Source organism: Chlamydotis macqueenii, chromosome 1 (assembly GCF_036417535.1).
Source record: "Chlamydotis macqueenii isolate bChlMac1 chromosome 1, bChlMac1.mat, whole genome shotgun sequence".
Taxonomy (NCBI): domain Eukaryota; kingdom Metazoa; phylum Chordata; class Aves; order Otidiformes; family Otididae; genus Chlamydotis; species Chlamydotis macqueenii.
This window is the reverse complement of record NC_141556.1, coordinates 25015153-25040642: the sequence shown is the minus strand read 5'-3', so window position 1 is coordinate 25040642 and position 25490 is coordinate 25015153. Positions and strand designations below refer to the sequence as shown.

General features: G+C 39.9%; 1 protein-coding gene across 6 annotated transcripts in view; it reads left to right on the top strand.

The window, feature by feature from the left end:
• PTPRZ1 (protein tyrosine phosphatase receptor type Z1) overlaps positions 1 to 25490 on the top strand; it is a 141756-nt gene that overhangs the window by 37837 nt on the left and 78429 nt on the right. For all 6 annotated transcript variants that reach the window (XM_086747302.1, XM_086747280.1, XM_086747287.1 and 3 more), the window contains exon 2: positions 1745 to 1810. In XM_086747302.1, coding sequence (XP_086603428.1) covers positions 1745 to 1810 — 66 coding nt within the window. The remainder of the gene's footprint in view (positions 1 to 1744; positions 1811 to 25490) is intronic.

Here is a 25490-nt window from a genome sequence, read left to right as displayed (position 1 = left end):
AACAATTAGGAGGACAATGGATAAAGGAGGAAACTTGAGACAGCGACTAACACCTGTGAATCAGAACTTAAACAGCTTTCTTTTACACAATTAATTAAAGAAGCAGTCACATTGACTTGAAAATGTGGTCCAAAGACAATGCTGGTGCATGTAAATCCCTCTTCAGTGCCATTGCTTACATGTAAGGTTTAGTATTTTTGTAAAAATCTTAGTCAGAAGTGAATGTTGCGAAGTGTTGCAAGGGGCTTTTTTTGGTAAGGAGGGAGAAAGGGAAGAGAAAAACATTTAAGGGCAATCGCAATTTCACGGATGAGGCAGAAATCTTGATGAAGTTATGAAAATGTATGGACTTCAGATAGGTAGCAGAAAGTCATTGTAAGACATAGAACATTTCTAACCTTGCAAATGCCAATTATGATTTAACATCCTGTAAGCAGCACTACGTACTTTTCTGCATTAAAGAAAAAGGAATGGATGCTACAAAACTGTTTCATTAAATTGTATTTGTTGCAGAATGTGAGCAGAGTTCTGTGGCGTTTTCTCAGGGAAGCAATCCATATGTGTGCTCCATATGCTCATATGCAGTTATTTCTTAAATAGGTTATATTGTGCTTCTCTAGAACAGTATTTAATGAAGCTCGTTAACATTATTACTCTGGAAATGACAGTCTCCAAAAAGCTATATCTGCAATTTACATGTATTAATAAGTATTAGGGGGTATAGTCGTCTATTTGCACACATCAGTAGTGTTGCTAGAGTTGTACTGGCATAAAAAGGATAACGGGGATGGTTATTTAGTAGTCAGGACAAATCAATGAGTATTTATACAGTTAGATATTTCACCTTAGAGAAATATAATGTCAATAAAAATTATCTAATATCTAGCTTTCTCTCCATAAAGTTTATGGAGATACAAGTAACGTCACATACTTGAGCTATAATATTGCTGGTGATAGTACACAGTGAAATGACATTATAGAATATTTTGTTCACTATCTTTTAGTGGTGTTACTAGTACAAAGTTCAAGAAAATCAGTAGAGTCCTGACCACACTGAAGGGAAAGTTTAACTCATATAGACTTACAAGTAATCTGGATTGATTCTTTCTAAGGGACATCACAGAAGATGGTTTCTTCAAGGGGAGTTGTATTAGTTTTAAAGGAGAAGGCATGGTTGTGGTGAAAAATGGAGTGAAAGAAAGAAAGAAATGAAGGAAGGAAGAGAGGAAAAAAAGAAAAAGAGAAAGACGAAGGAAAGAGAAAGGAAGGAAGGAAAGAGAAAGGAAGGAAGGAAAGAGAGGAAGAAAGAAAAAAGAAAAAAGGAAGGAAGGAAAGAACATAAAAACCGAGTGAAACATAAACCAGACATAAATGTGTGTTATGTGAACATAAAGAAAGAAAGCTGGATGGAATGAAGTTTGACAAGAATAAACCATGAGTCCTACCAGTATCCATATGTGAAGCCTTAAGCTAGGAGTTAAAAATTGAATAACAAATTACATTCAGATAAACTGAGAAGCACTTCTGTTTGCTTTGTTTGTGTCCTTTATATGCTACAGTGTTGATGGTATTTATATTCTGTTTAACCAATACTTACCGTTTGAGGTCCAAGATAAGGACAAAGTAAATAATTCATCAGTAATTAAAACAGTGATTTTCTTGTTGGAGGGGGGTGTGTAATCTACACTTTATGTTCCTGTTAAGCTTCTGGTTTTTATATTGTAAATTCATTGCTATTTTGCAGATTTGGTGTACGGATACTATAGGCAACAGCGGAAATTGATTGAAGAGATTGACTGGTCATACACAGGTAAGCAAAACTGTTTATTGAAGAACTTATTTCACTTTGATATTTTCCTGTTCATTGTTGTAACTTCAGGAGCCTGTTATATCTGTTTACCACTTGCCATATGCCTAAACAATTGCTAAAGTAAAAATGTAGGAAATGGAGTCTGAAAAATTTCAGGAACGTCACAACAGGAGAGACTATTTTCATTTCTTACATCTGTTACTTTTGGAAAGAGAAAGTTCTCATCCTTAAAACCTTAAGCCTGAGACATGACTCACTTGGTGAAGGCTGTGCCAGTAAATTGTTAGGTGCTCTTTTGTCATCTGGACATTACTGTTCTGGCAAGTTTGCAAAGCAGACAAAAAGGCTGAAACAAGGCACAGCATGTTATGTGGGTAAGAAGATCTCTATACTGCATATGAACTTCTGCACTTTGCTTCTGAGCACCTGAGCGTCCTGTCCAGCTCCCACTCTGATTCTCCTAAAAAATCAGTCATTTGGGCTCTCTTGAGTATACCTTACTTGCATAAGTACACTTAAATTCTGCATGACCTTTGCCTCATCACAGAAGGACTATGAGAAATTCACAATTTGCCTCCTAGATTCTTCTGTAGAAGTCAAGCCATTTTCAGTAACACTGAACAGGTAATTTTGTCCTAAATGATAGGTATATTTTACCCAGAATGTTAGAAGTGACTTTCTGAGGATGTGCACAGACTCTTACATTTTTGATGATTTAAGATACTGTTTCAAAAAACACCTATTTATGAAAAGAAATAAGGACTGTCAAATTTCAGTGTTTCATATCTTTGGTTCAAAATATATTCCTGTAGTAAATGAAAGTTACACCATTCTTTTTCTTTCTGTCACTCTCTTTCTGATTTTCAAGGGAGTTTTTATCTTCCAGGGTAAAATATTTCTAACAAGTTTTGAGCCTACAGAGAATTGAAACAGGCTAGTCATAAACCCTTCAAAATGAGATTTATAATGAAAACTCCTACTTACACACATTGTACTGCAAAATCCAAGCATAAGATCAATCAATACAGTATTTCATGTTCATCCATTTTTTAATATTGCAGTTAGGGGAATGCAGGGATAAGCCTCCAGGATTACAGGTGACCAGAGGGCAATTTATGAGTTTACTTTAAAGAATAGCAATGGGTTTTGTGTAGGATATGGGAGGATAAGAGCTCTTCCCTAGCTTGCGCGGAGCGCCTGCCCGCTTTGCAGCTGCTGCAGCAGCCGCGGGTCACATTTACTGGATATTTTTGATGGCAAAGCAGCCCAGACTCTGCAAGCCAGAGGGTTTGGACCTGTTGGTTCTCTCCCTTGACATGTGAGATACCTTTGTGTAGGCATCTTGCTTCATGTGCCTTTCTGCCCTAGTGACTCTCCTGTTGGCAAAACCTTTCTCCCTATTCAGATCTATATAGTTGAGTGCATGGGGTGGCCAAGAGTGAGAGGAGCCCTGCTCAGCAGTGTGCCCCCTGACCGGCAGCCTCCTGCCCCTGGTTCTGCCATCTCACCAGCCCCGCTGCCGCGCGCGCTCAGCACGCCCCCAGTGCTCCTAACGCAGCCAGCTCCAGGCACGGTTGGGTGTGGATTTGCAAAGCTTTTTAGGGGCTGTGTATAAATCAGGTGCTCCATGTCTAGGGCTGCCAGCTGTATTGTGAGCCGTGTGGTGTGTGGTGCTTTCCTGAAATACCAGGGAATTGGTTCATGGAATGAAGGGAATACACAAATTCAGCTTTCAATTAAAAAGGCACAATCTTCCAGAATGTGAAGAAAAATTACAAGTTTTAACATTGTATGTTGGAGGCACTGAAGTCTAGAGGCTGAGGCATATTCATTTTGATCTCATTTATTTGTAGTAATTCATTTATTTATTTAAATTTAATCATTTTATTCCGGAGGCAAGTGATATTAAGTATATATTTAACTACTGCATCTAGCTCAGACTTACGGTTTTGAGGTATAGACCAACATGCACATTTCTGAATAGATGACCTATGCTTTGTCAGTTCGTCCTTTCCTTAGACACCAGTTACGTTCTTGTGTCTTATAACCCGCTCACCGAAAGACCTGAAAAATTAGCCTCTGTGTGCCAATGAAGTGTTATGAGTGGGCCTTCGGATCCTGCAACCGTAGAATTTAATTCACCATAACTTAAGAAAAATCTGACTGGCCTGGTAAACGTACCTGAGTTTGAGCAGATCTGAGCCTCTGTATCAGCTAAGAAATTTCAGGTACGTTAGCCACAGAGGGTCAATACACACCTTTACTAGGATGGTGCTGTGAGATGAATGTAAAATGGAACTGGAGAAATAATTTGAATTTATCTGCTGAAAGAATGTAACTTCTGAAGATGAAGTTTCGTAATAAAGCAATTTAACCTACCGTAAGTTATGTTACTCATCATCAGATTTTGACTCTCGGGTAAACGTCTGCTGAAGGCATAAATGTTACTGGAAACATTTTGTAGTGCTTCTGAGGGCTCTGCTTTAAGCCATAGACAAATCCTGCATTTGAAAGCATGAATTTAGGTTTTTATGTCCTGACTTTCCATATATTTGCATAAACAAATACAGTGTTAAAGAAGTGAAAGTGCAAGTGCACGTTACAGATGCATCCAACTTTTTCAGGAATAAGTGGCTCCTGAAGCTAGTTTATTAGTAAAATGATTTTATTTTAACAAACTTTCATTGTATTTTTCATTAAAACAGTGATAGCAATAAAAGTCTGGTGACATCATGAATAGTTTCAAATTATGTCATATACTAAAAATGAATCCAACCATTTTTGTTGTAGAAAAAACAAATGTGCTGAGAAAGTTCATTTCTTCAAATCAGTTACATACTAATGGATGACTAAAGGACATTTATACATTATATAGCTACACCACTAAGATTAGGCAATCTCATATGCTTTCAAACCATAAAGCGAGCAATATGAGCTTCAATTATTTCTCTATCATAAAGATGAAAGATTTTTATTGATGCTTTGTTTGTCTGTATTTGTTTTACCAGAAGGAATGATATAATGCTATTTTCTGGTGGGTTTTTTTTTTTTTTTTACCGTGGCTGATTGACAGTAGTCCATGAAAACTCAAAGGCTGAATGTTCACATGTAGAATTGCCAAATGATACCACAAGGAAGACTTTCACTTTTTCCCAGTGAAATTTATTTCTGTTGGGATTTGGGTTCTTGTTCACAACAAACAAGTAAGTTATGTGGTTTAGGGGAAAAAACAGAGCTGAATTCTGTTAAAAGCTAGAAATTCTTAACAGCCTTCCAGGAATTACAAAAGCTGAGGGTTTTTAAAATTGAATTTACTACATAAATGAATAGCACAGCCAGTTAGCTCAGTGTTCTTTGCCTCATCCTTCAGAAGTACTAAATTCAGTTTGTCTGCCATTCATTATGTGGTATGCTGATACACAGTTGCCTTGTAAGTTACTGGCAACTCTCATCTTGAGGAAAGGGTGTTTTTAATACAAACTATTGGGTCTCTGGCTATTTAAAGGTCAGGTTTGTTGCTTACAAGGAGAATGTGAATCATATTTACTTTTTATCTGAGGAGGAGGATCATGAATCATAGAATAATTCAGGTTTGAAGGACTCATTGGAGATAAGGAAAAAAAATTTTACACTGAGGGTGGTGGAACACTGGAACAGGTTGCCCAGAGAGGTGGTGGATGCTCCATCCCTGCAAACATTCAAGGTCAGGATGGAAGGGGCTCTGAGCAACCTCATCTGGTTGCAGATGTCCCTGCTTCTTGCAGGGGGCTTGGACTAGATGACTTTTCAAGGTCCCTTCCAACCCAAACTGTTCTATCATTCTATGATTCTATTACCTGTTCCAACCTCCTGCTCAAAGCAGAGCTAACTTCAAAGCTAGAGCAGATTGTTCAGACCTTGTCCAGCGGAGTTTTAAAAATCTCCAGGGGGGGAGATGCTGCAGCCTGGGCAGTGTGTGCCACCTTAATTTTCAAGAGTTTTTTTCATTTACCCAACTGCAATCTCTCTCGCTGCAACTTGTGAGCATTGCCTCTTGCCCTCTCCCTGTGCACTGCTCTGTAGATGGCCTTTACATAGCAGTAGACTTCAGCAAGGTTCCCCCTTTCTTCTCCAGCCTCAGCAAATTCAGATGCCTCAGCCTCTCCTCATATGTGATGTACTCCAATCACCTGATCATCTCAGTGGCCTTCAGTTTGTTAATATCTGTCTCGTACTGGGTTGGGAAGGAAGTCAAAACTGGACTCCATATGCTAGATGTCACCTCAGTACTGTGCAGTAGAGGGAAGCAGTCACTTCTGTTGTCCTGCTAGCTGCTCTCTTGCTAACATAGCCCAATTAGGTGGTCTGGGTTGTTGATCTTCCTGGGTGCAAGGGCACACTGCTGACTCACACAACTTTTTGTCCATCAGGATAATTAATTATGATCTTTTCAGATAACTTTGACTATGTGGTATATCTCAGTAGTAAAACTTGGCCATATGTTGATGCTCTTCTGGCCCTTGCACCAACACTTTTCACAATAACAATGCCTAGACCTAATGGCTCATTGTTTTTTCTCGCGTGTTGAACATTGAACTAATCTTGTTAAGCTTAAAATTGTTATCCTTCTATGTCTGATTCAACAACCCTGGAGATAGCTCCCTAGTTTATCATTCCCCATTACTATCGCTACACGGACAAAACCTCAGTTGTCATTTGAAAGACAGGCTGGAGGTGGGATCCAGGAGCTGCCTGCTGAACTGACTGATTTAATAGACAATTCTACCAGACCAAGCTGAAATGACTCCAACAGAGCCCTGGCCAAAAGCTGATGAAACCTCCTGCCTTCACTGGATGGATAAAACTGGGCTCTGGGAAGATGATGCATACCAAATTAAGTTCACGTTTTTTCTTGCTAGCTAACTACCATGGCAGTATCAGCATAACTTTGTGAGAAGATCTGGTCTTTTTATCACCTCCTGTGAAATAAATAACTTTTTTTTTTATATTCACCAACTGTAATCATGACTGATGTACTGTAACTGCTGTGTGTAATAAAGAAAAGCCTGTACTCCTGGGCCCTGTGGGTTCCTTCTGTAAAGGATGCAGCATAAGAAGTCAAAATAACATGGATTCTTTTATTAACTCATATAAAAATAACTCTACAGAGGGTCTTTTCTTTTTTAGTAGACCTTATGCTTCAGAGGCTGTAATACCTTTTCTTGCAAGATAGCTCATTACATGTATTTACGTCCCCCAGATCACAGAGTCACTCATGGTTCCAGTGTTTTTTCACTAAATTTGCAGGCTCACTAATTAACAAGCCTGTTATATTATTATGGTTTTGGGAAGGCTGATGATTCAGCAACAGAAATTACAGTGTTACGCATCTGTTCACATCAAAAAGACAAAGTGTCCTCAAGCAGAATGCTTCATGCTGGCATTGCTGGCCAAAGATAAATTGCTTTTAAGGTATCTCAGTGTACTGAATCAACAACACAAAGCAAGTTATTCAGCACAAATAAGATACCTATTCAGTATATTTATGCGTTTTGAATTCCTGTGAAGTGATATGGTTCGGAAGAGTGTGTTTCAAACATCCTTTCTTTGCAATCGGGAGAGCTGATCTTTGAGCAGTAGAAGGCTGCTAGCAGCAAAGTGCAACTTATTTAGCTTTGATTCAATATTTGAAGGATAAACTGAGTAGAAAACTGTTGCAAGGGCTTTTTGTGGAGGGGGTAAGAGAATTTGACCCCATAGTCAGAGACTTTTCAAAGTTGGATGCTTGTAGGACAAGTATGAAAAACTACATGTTGGTATTAGTATTTGGCTCATCACATTTTTCTGTTAATAAAAATTTAAGTGATCTATTTGCCAGAGTTTCCTGATAAGGAACATTCCTTCCCCCATTTATCTCTTTTAATGCACAAAGGAAATGTACAAAGGAAACAGCTGGGTCATTTGAAGAAACTGCATAACATCTCATTCAGAGCATCAGCTAGGTTATTCAAACGCAGGAGGGTTGGTTTCTGAAGTGTAGAAAATCAAAGCATGAGGTATTTGCATAGCATGGCAATGTTGTTTTGATAAGGTCTGGCCAGGGGTCAGAAAGATGTAGAGACTACCCATTAAGTAAATGCGTTTGGAAATTAAAAGGTTTTTTAGGAGTGCTGTTTTTGGGAATACAGCAAAGCAAACCAAAAAAAAAAGCAAATTGTGGATGTCTCACAGCAGACTACAGCCTCTGGCTAAGCCTCTTTGCCCTTCAAAACAATCATAAAAGTATCCTCCTGTATATACTGCTGAATGGCTTCTCATTTGCAAGTGCACTCACTCAGTGCTGCGATGGGAAGGATATGTTCTTGAGGACTACTTGCTCAGAAAATGCACAGATGATTACTTTGACATCATCATCACCTCCATATTAATGTGATTTATGGATTTGTGAAGTTTAAAGCCCAGCAAATAATTCTCCCATTGCTTACATTTACAGAGGGCTTCTCTTTACTCACCTGCTACTGCCTGTTTGTTTAGGGCTTTCTTATGAACATTTTCACTCAAAGACTATTCTGCTGTATTTATAACAATTTTTTTTTCCTAATGTGTTTAAATCCCATTCATTTCAGTATGTATGGTTTGCTGATGTCCTGGAATAAGTGCAGTAGCTAATTCTGTGCAACAAACTCACAAATTTGACACCATTCACGGCCTTGCTGTAACTCATTAATTCAATAGAAAACAAGCCCTTCTAGATCATTCTTCCATGGGTCAATAAGGATTAAAGCAGTCCTCCAAAAGACAGGGTTAGACAAGTCTGTGTGGCTAGGAGCACAGAGAGAAAGAAGATGAAGGGTACAGAGGAAGGATGCTGAGAAGGAGCGGGCAGGAGGAATGTGGTCTCCCTCTTTGACAGCAGAAAGCTGTCATGGAGGCTCAGGTGCCCCTGAAGCCACAACCGCTGCAAGCTCAGTGAGGGATGCGTGCTTGGTGTTTTGCAAGTGTGGCTGACTTAGTTAAGCAGAGCATAGGAGGGACAGCACATACTATTTAAATTTCTAAATTTTGATTGGTAGATTACTGTGGAAGAACCTAAACCACATTTTCATGCTGTACTTGAAATTTCATTTTCAAATGTTATAATATGACTTTTTTTTTTCCAACAAAATAGTATTTTTTCAAAAACTTCTAAATTTGAGAAACTAAGGAAACGCATCAGCAGTTCTGTTTTGGATGAATCGACATTTACTGAAAAAAAAAAACCCGAATGACTGAAAAATCCTGATCTTTCTAAGATTAACTTGTAGAAATGGCACTTTCAGTTCCATAGATCTGCCCTTGGTATGTGTAAACCATGTAACCTCATTTCAAGGGTAAAAATAAGCTTCTGCTTATCTTAGGGTATGTTAGAGCCAGCCCAGTTTGTAGCTTGGTGGCTGGACCTCACGATCTCTTGTGAAGCATTAGCATGGTTGTTGCAGTTCTTTCCACCTGCTCGCTCTTAGATAGGCCAGGAGGTTTTGTGGTTGTCAGCAACGGCTAGTTCGGTCTGCAGGCTTGCTGTAAGTGGTAGTAATTCATGACAAAGAGGGTAAATTAGCAAAAGGCAGAAGTAATTTTTATTTGTACATAGAACACTTTCTGTCAAGGGTTTCTGAGCATTGATCTAGTTGAAGGTCCAGCTTGCAGGGGGTTGGACTAGATGACCTTTAAAGGTCCCTTCCAACCCAAACTATTCTATGATTCTATGATATGGGTGTTTACTTATATATGGTTGGTTTATATCCAGTGTCATGATTTGTACTGGCAGGTTAGCACAGTTCTAAGAAACCTGAATTATACAGGAGTGTTAGACAGCTTGGTTTTTTACAATAGGGAGATCCACTCTAGGAGGTTTTCCCAAAGAAGACTGTGTTCTGTTTCTTGGCCAGAGTAACAAGCTTTCCACACCACTCTGAAGAAATAGTGAGCATGTTGAAAAGCTGCTTAGATCACAAAGAAAGTATATAATTCAGAATCAAGGCTCTGTGCCCCTGGACTTGTCCTTGAATTTCACAGCCTTTCTTCCTTTGCCTCTTTTCTCCAGTTGTGGTGCATATGAAACCACTCTTCCACGCTCAAAGTCATCCCTCCTTGTGGAGAAAGTCCTGATGAAAGCTGTCAAAGTCTGTAACTGTTAGTTTGCAGCGGTCCATGGGACAGTGGCTATGACACTGTGCATCCACTAGATTTATCAGCTAAACTGTTCCCTCCATTATTTGGTTACCACAATCGCAGAAGTTCAGTTTTGGGCGTCTGTATCAGCTCTGACAGGTGCACAAAATCCTTTCTGTGAAAAACCAGGTCAGGGCATCTAGCTGCATACATGTTTAGCTAGTTCTTGCTGTGCTTCAACAGTTGTGCTTGCAACAAACTCCATATCAGTCCTGTGGTGGCTTCTTTCTGCTCTCTTTCAAGAGTTTTCTTTACCAGAAATTAAATTATGGCTTGATCTGATATGGCCTGACATTGATCCACTTTTAGGAGCCGCAGAAACAATTTGCTGTCTTCTGCTATCCTTTTTCATAGATGCTGCATTTAAGAGATAGGCTGTTTTCCCTCTGAACATGATATTTCTCTGTCAGTGCCTTCACTGTCGGTGAGCTTTGTCTGATGAAAACTGTGTTAACCACAGACATTTTTAAAAGGCAGTTAGGAAAACAAAGATACTAAAAATGGAAAAGCTAAGAGAGGGACAATGTGTTGAATGCTGGAAAAGAGAAAGAAGAATTATTTACATGGAAAAGAGAGAAGAATCATTTACATGTAAGGAGTTGGAAATTTATTTTCAAACTTCTGGTATTTCTCTGGCTGTGGAAGGAGTCAGTTCAGGGCTTGGGTGCAAGATCATAGACTGACAACAATTATTTTCACTGAGTTAATGGCAAAAACAAGCACACAAGAACAAAAAGCTCACCTTGTCTTACCCTGTCTGAGTAACTGAAAGGGAAAAAGTGGAAAAAAATACTGTTGCTGGAGTATTTAGGAATACTGGTCAATGGTTCATAAATTCTTTTCTCCTGTTTCAGGATAGAGTGGATTTTCTGCCTGCTCACAGAGGTTCAGTCCACTTTGCATATACACAGTACAGTAAGATCAATCTCTTATTTTTTCAGCTGTATTTTTTCTGTCAGTTTTCAGGAAAGCAAGTATTTGTGGCTGACATGCAAGTCAGTGAAAAATTACAAGCAAGGAGATTTTTTTTCATTATTATTCAGACGCATCCTCGTGAAAGTTAGCTTTACAGTAGGGCTGCAGTGTGTATGAATAGAGCTCTCTAAATAGGAGCACTAGCATGTTACCTCTTCAGTCTGTATTTTACCTGCTTTCACAGCATCCAGAACAGATTGAAGGCGATCAGCACGAACAGGCGATAGACAATATGTAACCTGTTTTTTGGACCAGGGGACACATACTTTAAATAATGCAACTATTCGTTTTCTTGAGCTGTAAGTACCCACTTCAGATAGACAGATTCAGTATGTTATTATAATTAGTCTTTACCAACACATTTAACCACCAAGAAGAGATCTGTACGCCTGCCAGTCCTCGTGTGACTATATCATGTGTATCTGATCAAAATGAGAACAATACTCATTTTCATCTGCATGAAAGGAACTGATGATGATCTGTTGCAGTGGCTTGGTCACACGTCTGAAGTTCCCTTTGAAATAGTTTGTTTTGTCTAGAGAAGCTATGGAGCATGTACTAAAAAGAGCTTTTCTGGATGACTTTTTGTGTCTTCTCACTCCATCTTTTTCTTGAGAGCAATTTTCTTGCCTTTTCCATTTTACACTTTTTTGTCATATTGACTTATTTCCTCTCTTGTTGGTGCAGCCACGACTTGTTTCCCTTGTGCATTATAAAATTCATAGAATCATAGAATGGTTTGGGTTGGAAGGGACCTTCAAAGGTCGTCTAGTCCAAGCCCTCTGTAAGTAGCAGGGACGTCTTCAACCAGACCAGGTTGCTCAGAGTCTCATCCAACCTGGCCTTGAATATTTGCAGGGATGGGGCATCAACCACCTCCCTGGGCAACCTGTGTCAGCGTTCTACCACCCTCAGTGTAAAAAATTTCTTCCTTATATCAAGTCTGAATCTGCTTCCTTCTATTTTAAAACCGTTACCTCTTGTCCTATCACAACAGGCCCTGCTAAAGATTTTATCCCCATCTTTCATGTAGGCCGCCTTTAGGTACTCAGAGGTTTCTATAAGGTCTCCCTAGAGCCTCCTCTTCTCCAGGCTGAACAGCCCCAACTCTCTCAGCCTGTCTTCACAGGAGAGGTGCTCCAGCCTTCTGATCGTCTTCGTGGCCCTCCTCTGGACCTGATCCAACAGGTCCACGTCCTTCTTATGTTGGGGGCTCCACAGCTGGACACAGTACTCCAGATGGGGTCCCATAAGAGCAGAGTAGCAAGGCAGAATCACCTTCCTTGATGTGCTGGCCACGCTTCTTTTGATGCAGCCCAGGATGTGGCTGGCTTTCTGGGCTGCAAGCACACATTACTGGCTCATGTTGAGCTTCTTGTCCACCAGCACACCCAAGTTCTTCTCCTCAGGGCTACTCTCAATCCATTCTCTTCTCAGCCCATACTTGTGCTTGGGATTGCCCTGAGCCGTGTGCAGGACCTTGCACTTGGCCTGGTTGAAATTAATGAGGTTTGCATGGGCCTACCTCTCCAGCCTGTCAAGGTCCCTCTGGATGGCATCCCTTCCTTCCAGCATGTTGACCGCACCACACAGCTTGGTGTCATCAGCAAACTTGCTGAGGGTGCTCTTAATCCCACTGTCCATGTCGCCAACAGAGGTGATGAACAGGATCGGTCCCAATGCCGACCCTTGAGGAACACCAGTTGTCACTGGTCTCCACTTGGACACTGAGCCATTGACCACAACTCTTTGAGTGTGGCCATCCAGCCAATTCCGTATCCACCAAGTGGTTCATCTAATTCTTCTTTTTCTCCACCATCAAATGATTGTATAGTGTTTTGTTGCCTACTTCATTCATTAATGGCTGCATGAAGTAACCATCAGTTTGCCAGTTTATCTCCTGTGTTTCCTGGAGAAACTCTTTCTCCTCCCAGGTAACTAATGGAGAAAGAGCTGGCTGAGTGTTTCCTTTACTATCTTGCTGTCTCTCCCAGCTGCCTTTTCCTAAATGTCAGGGCCACTCTCCAGCGTGGTTACCATGGTGCGTTCAGTTGGCATTCCTGCAAGGGTTCACAAAAGCCAGCACACCCACTGCACGTTTTGTAGGAGCATACAGTGAGGGAAGGCACTTAACCTGCTGTGTCACAGTTAAATCAAACATACAGAGAGGTGCGCTTTTTTTGTGCATATTTTGTATAAGATTGGCCCCAATTTGGCACCATAAAAACCATCAATCAATTAAGAATATTCTCTTTGTCCGTCCATTTGTGAGAGTGTTAGTATGTCTGTAGATGTGTTACAAGTTACCTATATAAACTGTTGGTGAGCTTGCCAGCTCAACAGGTTAGGACATAAATGTAAATGCTGATGAGGAACAGTGAGATTCACACTGTGCTGTATTTATTAAGTACTTTCAATAAAAAGATTTGAAGGTGTTTTCTGTTTCCTCGTAATTTATTTTTCAAGCGGAAACATGGTTATTAGCAAAAAAAGCTTTTCTTTTATATAGTTTCCTGGTGGAAAATTCAATACAAATAAAGTACATCCTGCATCCAGCCATTGGAAAACGTTGTTTTTTAAACCTCAGGTTTATAGCTAGCAACCTGTAGATAGATTTGTAGCAGAAATAGCAAAATCCTTTTTGAAATGCCGACAGATTTTAAAACTCACTTTGAAATCCCAAGCAACTGAGTCATCTGGTTGTCTCTAAAATATGTCGTTTAGTTCATAAACTGATATCAAACATAAACATGAATAAATGCCTTTGTTCCAAATAATAAGCTACCAGTAAGTTCTGTTCCAGTCAATTGTTCCAGGTTAAGTTGGTCGTATTCTCTTCAACAAATGCTTAGGTAGACTGGAAACACATTGCCTCAGGTTCAGAGATCATACAGAGAAGAGCTCTGAACTATAGTTCTCCTTGATAAATGTTTCGTAGAAACAAGGTATTCTTCTCCCAGTTGCTCAACTTTAGCCCTTGTGAATGAAGTCAGTAGGATTTTCCAGTATGATTAAGTTCTTTCATTGAACTGTTCAGGTTTTTCTTACTGGAACCAGGTATGGATTCCCCAACTCCAACAGCCTGCTGTTACAGACAATCATGCCATCTAACTCTTGCATAAAATTAACTGAACTCTGTTTTAAAAGTAGTTGTGATATTTTGCTTCATAGTTCTACTGAAAGACTATCTCAGAAATTCGCTCTTGACTTTTAAACCGTGTCTGAATTTCCAGGCTAGCTGTGTTAGCAGACCATTGAGGTCATCTGGTTCTTCTGATAGAATTGGTTGGTTGGTTTGGTTTTTTGAGGGTTCCTTTCTATTGCCAATGTTTTCCTGTACTGATATCCCTCTCCTGATTGTTTTTTTTTTTAAATTAAACCAAGATAATCTAGTCTCTTGAGCCTTTTGATCATTGCACTAGGTTTTTCTGTTCACTCATGGTTCAGCTAAAATTCTTTTATGTTCAGCATGGGTGACCAGCATCTCATGCGCTTATCCCAGATGAAGTGTCCCCAGGACTTTGTGCAGAGAAATTAACACTTCCCTGTCTTTACTAGGAAATGCTCGGTTAGAACTTCAGAACACTCTTGCCTTTCCATCACACTGTCTGTTTACAGGCCTCTGAGACTCTCAGGCATGGTCTGATTCTGCTCCTCCCCATGTTTTTCCTATGGTGAGATTCTCATTAGTAATAAAAACTCCCACTAGGAGTCTCTAAGTGTATGATTTTACAAATTGCATTGTGAAATGTTATGCCATTTTTACTACTTCAGCCCTCGGTCAGCTGTTTTTCCCAGATGCTATACTGGATCTCCTTGTGATGGCACGTTTTCACACGTCGTGGCATCAGTAGGTGTAATAAGCAGAACTGAGAAAGTCCTGAGTTTCCTGCATACACACAGCCTAGTACCTCTCATTTACAGCTGCTTTCTGTTTCTCTCCGTCTCTTGTGTTTACTGATCAAGTGAAAGTACTGATTTGTTAGATACTGTGTTAACAATTTTGGGATTTTACTGATCTATTCAGCACAATTACACAATTTCCAGTTTTTCAAAGACTTCCAGTTATTTATTTAATTATTTATTTAATTATTTAATTATTTAAATTAAAATCCTTCCTTTTTTCCTTCTTTCTTTCTTTCTGTCTCCCAGCATATCCAAACTTGGATACCGGCTAAACAGCTGGCTATGTTCTCATTCATATTCTGCAGGCAAATTCAACCTTGCTTTAACTCCATTGACTTTATAAGCATGAGTCAGTATAAGGAACCTGGCTCATAAAGTGTTCTGTATCCTAGGCAAAATATTGCTTATGTTGAAAGTTTATTTCCTATTCAAGCATCATTAAATTGCAATGATTTATAGTTTTAAAATAAATGCTTGTATGGTTATTAAATACCCAGTTCGCAGCTTTGTTGTGGGATCACCCATAGAGAAATCTCATTTTAATAAATTCCTACATAAATAACATCTTAATTATTGCTGTGTAAGTACTAAATTTTACAAGTACAACTATTACCTATGGCCAAATCTCAAACTTTAGTCTAACAACCTGAAATACAGCCAACTGAGATAAGTTAAAAGATATCCCTTAACTTGAAATTGAGCTTCGAATCAGTCCTACCTTATAGTTACAACCAATTTATATCACATTAACAATAGTCTATGTTTTTAAACAACATGTAAATTTGTAGATTTTAGCAGTGGTGAAGTGGGTTGCAAAAATACTCAGAAATGCAAAATGATTGGAGAAATTATCATGGCAAAACTGGGAGTGTTTGGTAATTAGATGAGGAATCACTCTATAATACCCAACAGCAATTAGCTGTCCCTGTGCAAACCCCTCATTATTTTACATTATAAGAGAAAGTACAAGCGTATTAGCTTGATTATACAAAGTTGATCATCAGTGAAAATTAATGTTGACATTTAATTGTCCTGAAACTTCATATTTAATATTTCACTAAGATGAATGGCTCAGTTTACACTTTCCAGGGCTATTGTTTCAGTCTGTGGTAGTACCAGATCCAAATTAATGCATGCAAGTGTAGCTTTTTCTGCACATCCAGGAATGAAGGAGACTGTTACAAGATTAATGGTAATGTGAAAACATAAAGTAATTTCATAGAGCCTATCAAGATATATCCAACAAAGCTTCTTCCTGAATGTGATATTCTTCAGTTTTTCCACTAATGTCTCAGATGACAGAAGAAAGAGGGTATTTGCAAATTCATGGAGGATGCCATGCTGGAAGTTGCAAGAATTTTGGGTGACATAATCAGAATTCAGAATTGGAGAAATGTTCTGAAATCAATCAAATAGAATTTGTCAATACAATGGTAACAGTAAGCACAAAATATCCCAATTGGGAAAGAAAATCCAGCAAAATGGGGACTGTCTGGTATAGGTGGCTATATGGCGGTTAGCTATAATTGCATCTGAATTAACAATACGCTGTTGTTGCAAAAAAAAAGGCAATCTCTTTTTGAGGTGAATTACCAGGAATGATGTATAAGGCATGGGAGGCAATTATTCTGCTCTACTTGTCACTTGTAAGATCTCATCTGTACTTCTGTATTCATCCTTGGGCCACACACTTGTAGAAAAGAGTGAGAAATTGAGAGAAGGTCCGGAGAAGAAGGAAAAAGGATGATGGGCATCTAAGAAAGCTCAAACTCCTTGTAAAAACTGAAGGAAATAAGTTAGTGTAGAAAAGGGAGTTATGATACCAGTCTTCAAATATTTAGAAGTTGTTATAAAGTGATCAGTTGCTCTCCATTCCACTGAAGTGACAAGGATGAATTTGCAGAAGAGAAGGTCTAGGTGCAATATAGGAAAACTAACTGTGAGAATAGCTAAACTCAGGTTGCTTAGGAAAGGTGTGGAATCCCTCTCATTGAAGCTCTTTCAAAAAATGAGGAAGATAAGCATCAGTGAGAAATAGTCTAATTATACTTGATCCTGTAATGAAGGAAAGGACCCAGATGACCTTTCAGTCTTACACATCTGTGATGCTTTGGGGCAACTTAAGACCCTATTTAATCATCTTTCAAACAGCACCTACTGTATGTGTTGTTGTGTAGATAAAGAGAATACTACCAGCCATTCCTGAAATTATTCAGATTTTCAGTCCTTTACTACTTGTTAATCATCAACCATTCGTCTAAGAAAATTATTTTCTATGATAGGTCGTTTCCCCATTTTTGACTGTTTGACACTGTGGGAGGAAGGACTACAGGGAGTATTCCAGACAAAATGTGTTTTTTGTAAGAAGATTCAGAAAAATGTGTAACTTCTCTCTTCTGGGGAAAAAAAAAAAAGGCAGTCTTTTCTTTGAAAGCTGTAATATGTCCTCATTTTGGATCTGGTACCTGGAAGGATGAGGTAGCTTTTATTTTATCAACTCACTTTCTGTCTAGGGCAAGTGTTTCTGGGACAAGCTCTCGCCACCACGCCCTGACATGAAATATCTGTTGAATTCATTTAATGTTATCTGAGCGATTTAGACTGGTGTAATTATTTTGAATGGAAATACAGTAGGATCCAATGCAGCAGAAAACTCTGTGTGAGGGCAGTAACTTCTTAAGCCACTCAGACTTGTTTCTAGGGCTTGTCTGGTTTGCACCGAGAATTCAAATTTGATGTGGGAGATTTCTTGTAACTCTAAGTTCGTAACTTTTTTTGGGTTTTACCAATCACTTACTCCTCCAAAGCTTTTGGATCCCATTTTGAAAGGCAAACTCTTTTGCTTTGCATGGACATTAAAAAGTGTTTTGCTGTTCTTTGGACATTTATTGCAGACAATCTGAGATTAAATTGATTTCATTTTCTGTCTCTTCAACTACTGCAAGCCTGCAGTCAGGCATGCTCACTGCTTCTGTCTGAGGGAAAAGTTCTTTATAGCAGAGCACTGAGGGCTGGCAGTGCTTCCTTTCTTGTGCTGCTGAGTGGCTCTGACCAGCTGGACTGTCAGCAGCTGGTACCTGCTGACATTTCTGTCAGAGGAGCCTGAGGGTCAGATATTCTGCATTTGTACTGCCTCCACTGAGTTGGTGGGCACGGTGTGGACTAGGAGAGCCTGTCGTTTCATCAAGCCTTTAGCAGTCCTGCCATAGCAATCCAGCCACGCAGCATCACCTGTTGTTCACCCAACTAATGGCTTCTCATGGACGCTCTGTATTTGTCCTAGCATTCACGTTTTACATTCACGGGATGGTATGATAAATCAGCTTTTGCTAGCATGATGTTTAGAACACCTCCACAGTTTCCTTCAAGCAGCACGGTGCATCATTGGTGCTCACACATTTGTCCTTGGTGAATCAGTTCCTTTCATGTCACACTTTTTTGCTTTCTGCTTAGCTGATGAGTTCTTTATAATATTCCCAGAGGTTACTGCACCGTGGTGGGTGATGAATCCGTGTCCCTGGGAGGATAATGTTAGGTTTCTTTTGTGTGTCATAATGATACTGCATAATGGAGCTGGAATATATGCCTAGAGATGGTATAGTTACAACCAACCAACCCAACAATAGCAGATCTAGAAAAAGCAGTTGTAATCACTTTTTTAAATGTCAGGCTTGCACCTGCATATCCCATCACCCTCTGGTATATGTTCTTTAAAACACAAACCACTTTCTGTTTGCTGAGCAACCCAGAGCAGTCACATAGTTGTGTAAGTTATTGAGTGTGCTTTTATAATGAACTGACACATTATAGGAGTACCTTTAAGTAGATGCTCTTTTCAACCTAACATAATAATACACACACTTAGGACCTGATTCTAGCTAAGCAGTCCCTTGAGGTTACTGGGAACTGAAGACACTGCAATTTCCAGGCTTATACACTTTGGTGATTTAAAGACAGAGATGCAGTCAGGAAAAAAAATATCTCTGTCACTTCCCAAACATCTTTCTTCTTCCCTCTGACATCTTTCTGTAACCCATGAAGTGGCTATTCCAGTTGTCAGAAATCATTGGCTTCTGTCTGGAAGCAGGACACAGAAGTGCTGGTGTGTATGAGGAGCAGGGCTGTCGGTCTCTGCATGACTGATTCATCTTATGTTCATCAGACTCAAGTATCACTTCTTGGGTTTTTTGCTTTCAAAGGAAGCATCCACTGCTATTAATGAGTTAAAGTGAAATTAAATATACTGTCGAACAATACCGTTCCATTATAATGCCCTTTTGAAATACATTGAAATTTCTTTTTACCTGTTTGCGCTTTCCATCTTGCACACTCCAGAGTTTACAGCCTACAGTCTCCAAAGTTGCAGGCTCCTACATGAGCTGTAACTCCTCTATTTAACCTCCTACAGCTTCTTGCCTCTTCCTGCAGTGTGGTGCAATTTTCCTACAAATTAGCACAGCTCACTGGCATTGAGGTTCCAGATGCAGCTTCCACACCTCTCAAATTAGATTATCTCTGAATAAAAGGCAAAAACCAGACCTAGAAGGAGAGATCAGACTTCAGACTGTTCCCTTGCCCTCCTTCCCCTCCACTAAATGCCATAGCCACAAGGTGAAAGTCAGGGGTTTTCTTGCCTTGAGAGCTGAGGTCTCTTGCTGCCCAGAGGCCACAGTAGCCCAGCCTTTCTGGAAACAACAACCACTTCTCTCTTTTACTGGTTAGGCCTTTTCCTAATGTCTTGACATAACTCCTTCAGGAAGAGTAAACCCAAGAATTCAAGTCACTGCTTCCTCACCCAGTGCTCTAACAACAGACATATTATCTGTGGCCATCATCCCCATTACCCTTGAGAGAGAACCAATTGAGCTGGACAGATTGGACTGCCCTTTGAAAGGTGCCTGCCTTCAGTATTGCCAGTGAAAAGAGAGAGGCGTTAATTTATGATCATTGGATCTCCCTCTGCAAGTCCTTCTGCCTTCAGCTGCATAGCATATTTCCCCAGTTGCGTTGGATGTATTGCATTAAGCCTGTGCGCTGCCAGAGGGATGGCCAAAAACTTCAGTGCATTTTCCCTCTCAGTTTCCTCTTTTTGTTTGAGTGAAACTATAGCATATGGATGCTCAGGAGAAAAAAAAAACATCCTTTAAAAATAGGCAATGTGATTGTCAAACCTCAAAGGCTGACAAATGTGATCCCTCAAACCAAATATTATTATTTCCTTGAAAATGACTGGTTTCACGTTGGCAGCAAACATCCTTTAAACTCTATGCAGGGCAGCAAACCTGCAGTTTAAAAGCCAAAATCTTAAGCAGAAATGCATCTTATGAAATGCTGAAATGGCTAAATGTTTCTTAACGTTTGTTCATATATCAACTTCTTATTTTTCATCCTCTGCTTCAATTAAGGTTGTTTTTACATGCCACAGCTCATGTAGGAGGCTGTGCAAGGAGTTATTAATAAAATATTAATGCTGTCATCCCACAGGACCTATTGTTTATACCATCACAGATGCAGATTACATCTCAGATCAATGGAGCAATTTTTTAAAAACCTCTTTCTAAAGCAGCAGTTGGAGAATGATTACAGTTGTCCACAGTAGTTATATCATACAGCAAATTAGGAAATATATGTCAAGACCCATTATTCTAATGGAGGTCTTGTAAGATTTTTAAACAATGTAAGTAGATGCCAGACTTGCAAACCGATGACCCTCTTTGAAACAATACCCCCAGCAGAAAGGAGAGAACAAAAATACTGTTGACTTGTGCATGGCTGTTGAGTTAATGCTTCACAGGAACCCACAACACTAATCGCCCTTCTTGAACGCAAGTTCTTCCTTTCTTTACCTCCCTCAAGGTATCCCTTAAGCACTCATTAAACCAACACAGCTGAAAATTGGTAAATTTGTTTTCAATGTCAGCTACCACCATTTCAGTTCTGGCCAGATACAGAGGAAACAGCACTATGCTGCCAGTGCCACTTTGTTTCCTGCAATATTTGTAAAGAAACATTTTGTTTTCAAAAACCATTAAAATAGAGTAAGATCTTATATATCTATGCTCCATCAAATGCCCAGTACATATGAGGATGAGAACTATAAAACTGTGTAAGGCAGGGGATGGAAATTCTCCATCCTGAATGGCCATTTAAGTAGCACATCTGGAGAAATGCAACTGCCAAATTTTTAGCAAGCAGCAGCAGCAGCATTAACAAGGGAACCATTGTGGTATGTGTAACGGCAGTGTTTGTTTTATGCAACTAAGAAGGAGTCCTAATACCAAATTAAATTGTGTACCAAATTACAAGCAAGATCATGTTTTACAGTCTTGCAATGGGCTCTACTTAGAACAGGGACTTGCCATCCCTGATCTGAAGGGGTGAGTTTATGCAGATGTGCAGCTGTAGTCAAGTCAAATGGCATGGGAACGCAGAATGTGCAAGGGCAGGGAGTAAAGCTCCCTCAGTGCTCTGTGCCTGCAAGCTGAGGATTATTTGAACAGTGATGAAATGTTCTCAGGAAATGTGTTGCAATTAAATTCTGCTCAGCTAAGAAGTGAGACAAGGACACAATTGTCAACAAAATCCCTCCTTGATGTGAGACTGAATGCTAGTGTCATGACTCCCTCACAGTGCCCATCAGTATTTTGCTTTGGCAGGATGGCGGTAGTATTACAGGTTGAGAGAGCAGAGGCTGGCAAGAGCAGCTTTCTTCAGGGTCTGCTTACCCACGGTGCCAATGTGGTCATGGAATATAATTTTCCAACCTGCGGAGCAGTAAGCACAACAGATCCCCAGGTTTTATAGATCCCGTAAATGAGATGGGATGCCCAGGATGGCCATGCCATTACACTTGTAAAGCCCCAGGAGCTCTAAGCTCTGATGTAGCTTATGCAGCCCTGGTGAAGAGGTTTTCTTTATGACTTGACTTCACAAGTCCGTATTATTTTTTCTTTACAAGATCTAGCATAATGGGAAAAGAGTATTACTGTATATCTTCATCAGTGATCTAGATGATGGGGCAGAGTATACCCTCAGCAAGTTTGTTGGTGATACAAAACGGGGAAGAGTGTTGAGGGACCTCAGCAGGCTGGAGAAATGGGCTGACAGGAACCTCATGAAATTCCACAGGGAAAGTGCAAAGTCCTGCACCTGGGGAATAACAACCCCAGACACCAGTTGATGCCAGCAGCCAACCAGCTGGAAAGCAGCTTTGCAGAAAAGGACCTGGGAGTCCTGGTGGACACCAAGTTGAACATGAGACAGTATTGTACTCTTGCAGCAAAAAAGAAAAAAAAAAAAAAAAATAAAGGTTAATGGTAACCTGGGCTGCATTAGAAGGAGCATTACCAGCAGGTTGAGGGAGGTGATCCTTCCCCTCTAGTCAGCCCTGGAGTACTGTTCAGGCCAGTGAAGGCAACGGGCACAAAATGAAAAACAGAAGGTTCTTCTGAATGTCAGGAAACACTTTTTACCTGTGAGGGTGACTCAGCACTGGCACAGGTTGCCCAGGGAAGTTAAGGAGTTTCCATCCTTGAAGGTATTCAAAAGCCATCTGGACGTGGTTCTGAGCAACTAGCTGTGGATGACCTTATTTGAGCAGGAGGGTTTGACAATGATCTCCAGAGGTCCCTTCCACCCTCAACCATTCTGTAAGAGTAAGAGTCTCACACAAAATACAGATCATTACTAGCCTGGAGAAAGAAGGAAATTCAAGAACATGACAAGCTAAAAAATTACAAGGGTGAGTGAGTCTCAATACAAGTTTGTATGGCACGTTTCTGCAGAATAAGAGATTTGAAGACAACTACCAGTCAAGGAATTATTTATCAGAACTGCAGTGTGACAGGATATTAGCAAAAGTAAAGAGACAATATATTAAAAATGCTCATTTTCAGCAGATCTCCTGTGACTCACAGTCACAGTCTGGCAGTATTTTCAGTGAAGTCAAAAACTTCTTCGCAGAAACAATTCCATGGAAACTCCACTCACTGAGTCTTCTAGATTTGATGTTTCCCCACAGGGAGGTAGGCTGTACTGGAAACAAGAGATTCTGGGTATTATTCCAAGATAAAGCTGATTCTCATGAAGGGAAAGGTTGTTGCTGCCTACAGCAGAGAGACATTATTTAAAAAATAGTTCACAATTACATATGCAAGAAGCTGTCTCTGCATTTTCTCGGAAACTTTCATTTACATAGTGCTTTTGCCTTGCTTTCCCACCCCCAAGCTCCCATCTTTTTCTGGTCTAATATGTTATTCCCTGTCTTAGAATTGATACAGAAGAATCATATAATTCACCTACAGGGGTTTTTTTATAAGCCCTTTCAGAATGAAAGCTCTATGTAAATGTCATGCAAGTAATTCACGGGTGGGACTAATCTTTTCATACCTTTAAAACTATACCAAGAGATACAGGTTCAGCACTTGGGCTTTAGTATGCCTTGCCTGTGCGATATGCCTTAGCTAGAAGCTCTTATCTTGTATCTCCTCTTTAACCATCATAATCCTTTGTCATGCTCTCCACGCCAATTGCAATCAATGCCCACAGTAGTCATAAAATCATAGAGTGGTTTGGGTTGGAAGGGACCTTTAAAGGTCGTCTAGTCTAACCCTCCTGCAAGGAGCAGGGACATTTCCGACTAGATCAGGTCATCCACAACTACTCTGGTTAGGGAGAAGTCATACACAGATCCTCCAAGAATGAAGCACTGGGAGACTGTGAGACATACACTGTGATGCAGAGTGAACATGGTAAGCACAAAGGAAGTTCTTCCAGAAAAAAAAAAAGCAGGAAAAAATGTTTTAAAACACTAAGTGGTTGGTTTACACTTGGCATAACCTAGGTGAGGTTTTCTCCTCTGATTTTCCTGATTATCATTTTTTATATGCAATCTGAATTTCTTGTTCAAGAATATAGGAATTAGACATCATCATTTGATACAGACTTTGGTCAACAGTCATGGAACTGTGTCAGAAATCTCTTAATGCATGGCGGTGCTATTTGGTGCTAAATGCCATATCACAAACATGAGCCATTCTGCTGTAATAGCAAATATAAAACAACTAGAAATGTATTATATTTAAGTATTTGTATCAATTACTTGCTCTAATTGCTTTAATAATGGTGGGGATTGATTTGCAACAGAACCATGGTCTATTTGTATGAACAGACTAATGATATACAAGGTGTTTTATGGCCATGAGTACATTCTGTGACCAGAATAGCTGGCTGCCCACATGGATCTGGTGTGGGAGTGAGTCCTAATCCAAATGACATCCAAAACACCCGAGAAATACTATAGAAGAATTACAGACTGTGATTTAGGGTTTATGTGTGCCAGTAGAAGGTCCATGTGGAATAATCTAAGGTGAGAATTCCAAATGTGGTAGTTATTTTGCAGTAATTTGCTGTGTAGACTTCTCAAGTGCACAAAGGTTTAGCATGTCCCATTGTAAAAGTGCTGATGACTGAGGGATCATAGGGAACATAGGTCTTCTCTTAAGTTTGCAGTTCAAGGTTAGGCATCTACATGAGGCATCTAAACAATACAAGAGGGAGTTACTTGCCTCAGTATCCACCGACGAGCAGAAAGGTGCCTGTCTCAGCCCATTTATGTCATCTCTACCCTTCCCCTGCTGAGTGCTCCAGCTGCTGGACTGCAAAATCAGCCTTCTCCCTCATCTTACAGCCCAATGATTCTTGAATTTTCAGCTTTACTGTATGACAGTGCTGGTGGGGTGAGTGAAGAGAACTTGTTCTCCTTCCCTTTTCAATATTCTCAGGCCTTGTCATAAAATATAGACACTTTTTTTTTTTTTTTTTTTTGGCTGAAAAGGGTATTTAACTCATGTTCTCTCAAATACACTGCCTGGCTGTAGCTGCTGGGGTGTTGTATTAAAATGGGCATCTGCTTGAATCTTCTTGAATGACAGGAGGCGCAGCTGCAGGGCTTTGCTTTGATCTTGGTGCTGTTGGCTGCGCAGTTTGAGGGTCACTGGGCCCATGCCAGCTAGGTCTGTGCCTTGGGAGATCTCTGCAAAGGATGACTAGTCTGCAGATCCAAAGTGGGCTCAGTCAAACTGACAGTGCCTCAGGGCACAGGCAAGGCTAGAGTATTTAGGGAGCTTTTGGTGAAAATTTAGGAACCTATGGGCTCAGACATGGCTTGGTCTCTTGAGCTTGATTAACTACATTTCAATTATCTGCAAAATAGACATGTATTGGGGAGATTTTGTCCTAATAGCTGTTTTTTGTTATGGCTGTCCAATTCCTTGCAGACTGAACAGAGAAGATTCTTGTCAGAAAATTTTTACTCTGGATTAATTCAATAATTGTAAGATAATGTAACAAAATAACATTTAAGTTCAAGATAACATGTTTAGGGTAGCATAATTATTTTCCTGAGCATAAAATTGATACTTTTCTCCAAGAGGGAAAAGGAAAGGGAAGGCAGCAATAGACAAAATTTCACTGAAATTTTTATCTGCTTATATAGAAGCCCTCCACAAATCCATAAGTTGTAGAATTCTTGAATACTTGGGATTACTTGGTACTGAAGTCACTTGTGTGCATCCAGTTCCCTCTTAGGAATGGTTGATTTCTTCTGTAT